Source organism: Clupea harengus, chromosome 5 (assembly GCF_900700415.2).
Source record: "Clupea harengus chromosome 5, Ch_v2.0.2, whole genome shotgun sequence".
In the NCBI taxonomy this organism is placed as follows: Eukaryota; Metazoa; Chordata; class Actinopteri; order Clupeiformes; family Clupeidae; genus Clupea; species Clupea harengus.
In genome coordinates this window covers 8,057,454-8,062,453 of record NC_045156.1, presented here as the reverse complement: position 1 = coordinate 8,062,453, position 5,000 = coordinate 8,057,454, and the positions used below count along the sequence as shown (strand labels likewise).

Below are 5,000 nucleotides of genomic sequence, written 5' to 3'. Positions count from 1 at the left end.
ACCCACTGTATCACTGTATCACTCACTGTATCACTCACTCACTCACTCACTCACTCACTCACTCACTCACTCAAGACATGTCCACATTTCTGTTACATTTATCTGTCAACATTCAAAGCCCCTCACTGACATGCTGCAGGATAATGGATAGTGAATGTAATCAGCTGAACAACTCTGCGTACTTAATGGAAAAAGAAAGAAAGAGAGACAGAGAGAGTGAGAGAGAGGGGGGGGGGGCTGAGAGATACAGAGAAAGAGAGCTTAGAGTGATAGAGGCAAGAGAGATTAGATAAAGTAGATAAAAGACGACAGAAAAAAGACCAGAACAGATAAAGATGTAGAGGCCCATTTGTGAAGTAACTCCTGAGGGAATATAAAGTGACCACAGAGCGAATATAAAGATGAAGAGAAAGAGAGAGAGAGTGAGTGAGTGAGAGAGAGAGAGAATTAAGACAAAAGATAGGGACCAATGGTTGACTTATGACAAGAACTCAACAGAGAACAAAGCCAGATTAAATTGTGACATTGCATCAATCAGAAACCCAGAGCTATCTTTGTGTCAGAGTGTGTACGTGGTGTGGTGTGTAGCCTGTTCAATAATAGTACTGTGTCAAACAGGATACCCTCTCCAATCAGGTATGCTGTGAGAGATCTTCTACAGGACCCGGGCATATGGTTTGTTCAGGGTTATTCCGCCATTACAGGTACATGCGTGGGGAGATATTTTGAAATGTTTTGCGTATTAATGAGTATCTGGAGAAACCCATGGACATATGTTGACTACGCATGAATGGGAAAAATAACAGTACTAACCATACTGGACATCTCTAAAACAAGCCAAACGCCCTTTAAAGGTGGGTTATGGAGTTGGACTTAAAATGTATCGAAATTTTCATTTTCCATGCCCTTATTGTCCACAACTTCAATGAATCATTTAGTGCCAAATGTGTGTGTGTGTGTGTTTGGGTGTAGCTGTGTAGGACTGTTTTGGGGTCAGTGATTGGTGACACTCACGGCAGAGTTCAGGGGCCTCGTCGCTGTTGTCCAGACAGTCGTTGTCACCATCGCACTTCCAACGTTCCTGGATGCAGCGGTTGTTCTTGCAGGCAAACTCCCCTTTCTGACACTGAGGCGGTGGGATGTAGGAAGGGTTGGCTGTGAGACAGACACACACACACACACACACACACACACACACACACACACACACACACACACACACACACAGAGACAGACACGCAGTTACAGTTAATGATAAGGGTCCAACTCTTCTGTCAGTCAATTGAGTAGAGCCAATGCATATTCAGAAGTTTGGCTAGATGAGTGGCAGATTTGTGTGTGCATGCCTGTAAATGTGTGTGTGGGTGTGTGTGTGTGTGTGTGTGTGTGTGTGTGTGTGTGTGTGTGTGTGGGTGTGTGTGTGTGTGTATGTGACAAGCCTGTCACATTCTCACCTTCCCACTCTTCCAGAACTTTTCAAGCTCTAAAGATGGCTCCTAACTCTAGAGTATCACACAAGTCTCTCTCTTTTTTTCTTTCTTTCTTTTTATTCTCCTTCTCCCCTTCTCTCCCCCTCTCCCCCTTTCCACCCCTCTGCCCCTCTCCCCTTCTCCACCCCTCTCCCCCTCTCCACCCCTCTCCACCTCTCCACCTCTCTCCCCTCTCCGTTTGGAAATGAAATACTGTTTTATCCTGAGCTAATCTCGCTAATCCCTCACGTCTTTGGTCTTTCCACTTAGGTCCATAGAAACTTCCAGCATGTGATGCACTTCCTGACAGAACGCAACCGGTGCAGGGAGGCTGCAGGGGGGTCATGGGGTCCGAGGGGGCGGGGGGCACGGGGCGGGGGGATTTGGGGAGAGGCCAGGCGGGGAGGTCAGTTGTGTTTCGCCGTGTATTCAGCGTCTGGAGTCTGGACTGGCCTGTGGCTCTGCTGGTCCACAACTAGTGAGTCAGGAGCACTGCGGTTTCACCGAGCATGAGTTAGCACGGGGTGAAAGAGGGGACACTGCTAGTGAGAGAGAGCGAGTGTGTATGCTTGTGGTGTTCTCTGTGTGTTTGTATGCGAGAGTGTGTGTGTGTGTGTGTGTGTGTGTGTGTGTGTGTGTTTGCCAGAGTATGGGTAACAGACCATAAGAATGGTGACAACAAGTAAAAGAGGGAGGCAGACTGAGGGAAAACATAACAGTGAGAATGAGAGAAACGGACAGACAGACATAGAGGACCAGACGGACACACACACACACACACCCCCAACACACACACACACAGACTCCTGTGGTAGAGAACAAAGGAAAGAGGAGAAGCGTAGGACTCCACACAGCCCAGTGTCTCCTGAGACAAGAGCGGCCTTCTGAAAGCCTCACGTGGCCGTATCGGTCCGGAGCTTTCCGTGAGTGCTGACAGCAAAGGTTAGCGCAAAGTGGCCGTCAGTAAACCGCGTGCTCGGAGCAGGGATCTACGGGAGTGGGACTTGTGGTAGGCAGCTCTGGGGAAACCTGACGCCGGTGAAAAACACACGTTGTCTGTGTGTGTGTGTGTGTGTGTGTGTGTGTGTGTGTGTGTGTGTGTGTGTGTGTGTGTGTGCGGCTCAAGTTCTGATTATAGGCACCAGAACAGTGGTACTTCTGAGCTACTGTTCCAAATGTCAGGAGTAACCTGCAGCGCTTTTCTTTTCACTGCACTGCAGATGGTACTGTTGCTCAAGTGACACGGGGCTAAGAGAGTGTGTGTGTGTATCTCTGTGCATTACATGCATATGAAGGATTGTGTGCGTGTGCGTGTGTGTGTGTGTGTGTGTGTGTGTGTGCGTGCGTGCGTGCGTGTATGTGTGTGCATGAGCATGCGCGTGTGCGCGTGCGTGTGTGTGCAACTGACTTCATGTTTTTTCAAATGTGAATATGACCTTTGTTCTTTGATGTTCTGATTGCATGTTGGTTCCTGCACGTGCATAATTCTCTATTTGTGTGTATGCCTATGTGTGTTCCCTGACCCTGTGACCTCTGACCCTCACCCTTGCAGCTGGTGTTGTCTGCGGGGTCCAGGAGCTGGTCCTCTGCACAGGCGCATGAGCGGCCCTCCGGCGTGGCCAGACACAGGCTGCTGCAGCCTCCGTTATGCGCGCGGCATATGTTAGAGCCTGGGATACACACACACACACACACACAGTAATACACACATGAGTACACAAAACACACACCTACACAAATATGCACTAAGCACATTTATACTGTGACATGCACATTCTCTCTCTCTCTCTCTCTCTCTCTCTCTCTCTCTCTCTCTCTGTCTCACACATGTACACACACACACACACACACACACACACACACACACACACACACACACACACACACACACACACACACACACACACACACACACACACACACACACACACACACACACACAATGCCTGCTATTCAGATATTCAGGATACTCTACATATAGTATCTCAGGAAATGTGTACAGATACTCTATATACTCAGGAATCTGGTATAGAGAGCCAGGAGGGACAAACTGCACCTTGCTGCTGCTGGGCATCATACGTGCGGATCTCGAAAATAGGCGGCCTCTCATTGCGGAGCAGGGTGACAGTCTTGGTGTTCATGTCCAGCTTGTAGATGAGCCCGTTGCGGTACTCGTTCCAGAAGAGGAAGTTGTTGTAGTGGCACAGACCAAATGCATGGTTCATCTCCTGCCCCTCATATACAGTCTGAAGACGCACACACACACACACACACACACACACACACACACACACACACACACAGAACCAAAGTGACATGAATGTCATGGTCAGCTTGTGTGTAAATACTTACCAAACTTCTCTTACCCTGGCTTAGAAAAGTGCTTAGTGCAGTATAAAAAATCACACTGGACTAGCTAAATATCCCTGTCAGCTTAAATAGACATGTTTTCACATAGCTTTCATTCGATAAGTCAACCAGTCACAAGCAGTTCCTGAACCTTGGTGATGGTGAACATGACAAATAAAAAAGCCTGTCTGATATAAATATAACGCAGGGAGGAAGAAAATGCAACCATTGCAAAAATGTAGCAGCTTCAAACACTCTCACTGCGTTTGCAGATGCTTATTGGGGCACTTATCTGGGCACTGGAAGTGAACGTTAATTCTAGCTGACGTTTGTCAGGGGGTCAGACCTTGCGTTCGGTGGTGTTGAGGTAGACCATCTCAATGCGGTCGTAGTAGGCGTCCACCCAGTACAGGATCCCCTGGGGGGCGTCCAGGCTGAGGCCGTTGGGCCACAGCACCGTCTTGGAGGACAGGAGGACGTCGCGGTGCGTGCCATCCATCCAGGCCTTTTCGATCTTCCCACGCTTGCTCGCCTTCGGGTCCTCTTCCCAGTCAGTCCAGTACATCCACCTAACGCAGAAGAAAAAAAACAACAACAACAACAGAATCTTGTCATCAGGTGTTTGATAGATCTCTGGAAATGCCTGAGCAACATCAAAGCCCATTTTATGTTTCATCCTGCTTTTCAGATTCTGCTTAGACTGATGGCATTTCAATCGCACTCCTTCACAAAGGCAGAGGCAACATTAAAGGGGCAATCAGACACTTGCTCCTTTTGTAATCCCACAGTTAAGAGTTTGGCTGTGTCTGTACACTTCACAGAGACAATTTAAACTAATTTATAAAATATCTAAATAACTTAATGGATGTTTTAGGTTTATTTATTTACAATCACACAACAACTGACGTTGATTACATTCTGGCAGCAATTACTAGAATTGTATACAACTGCTTAAAGGTCTGTCACACACAGACAAACACACACACACACACACACACACACCCTTGGGGTTATCACAGGTTTGTGTTCCAATTCCTCCACTCTCTCCCCTCATATGCTGACTAATGGCTTTCATTAACACCCCATCTGAGCTGTAAGTCACACACACACAGAGATACACAGACACACAGACACACAGACACACACACACACACACACACACACAAACACAGACTGACTGAT

The 5,000-nt window shown here is 47.7% G+C and overlaps 1 protein-coding gene across 1 annotated transcript in view; it reads right to left on the bottom strand.

Moving 5' to 3' along the window:
- The window catches only part of lrp1aa (low density lipoprotein receptor-related protein 1Aa), a 149,331-nt gene that overhangs the window by 71,356 nt on the left and 72,975 nt on the right, over positions 1-5,000 (bottom strand). Inside the window, exons 13-16 of the mRNA XM_031567561.2 lie at positions 4,165-4,387; positions 3,526-3,715; positions 3,014-3,139; positions 1,015-1,155 (exon numbers count right to left, since the gene is read on the bottom strand). Coding sequence (XP_031423421.1) covers positions 1,015-1,155; positions 3,014-3,139; positions 3,526-3,715; positions 4,165-4,387 — 680 coding nt within the window. The remainder of the gene's footprint in view (positions 1-1,014; positions 1,156-3,013; positions 3,140-3,525; positions 3,716-4,164; positions 4,388-5,000) is intronic.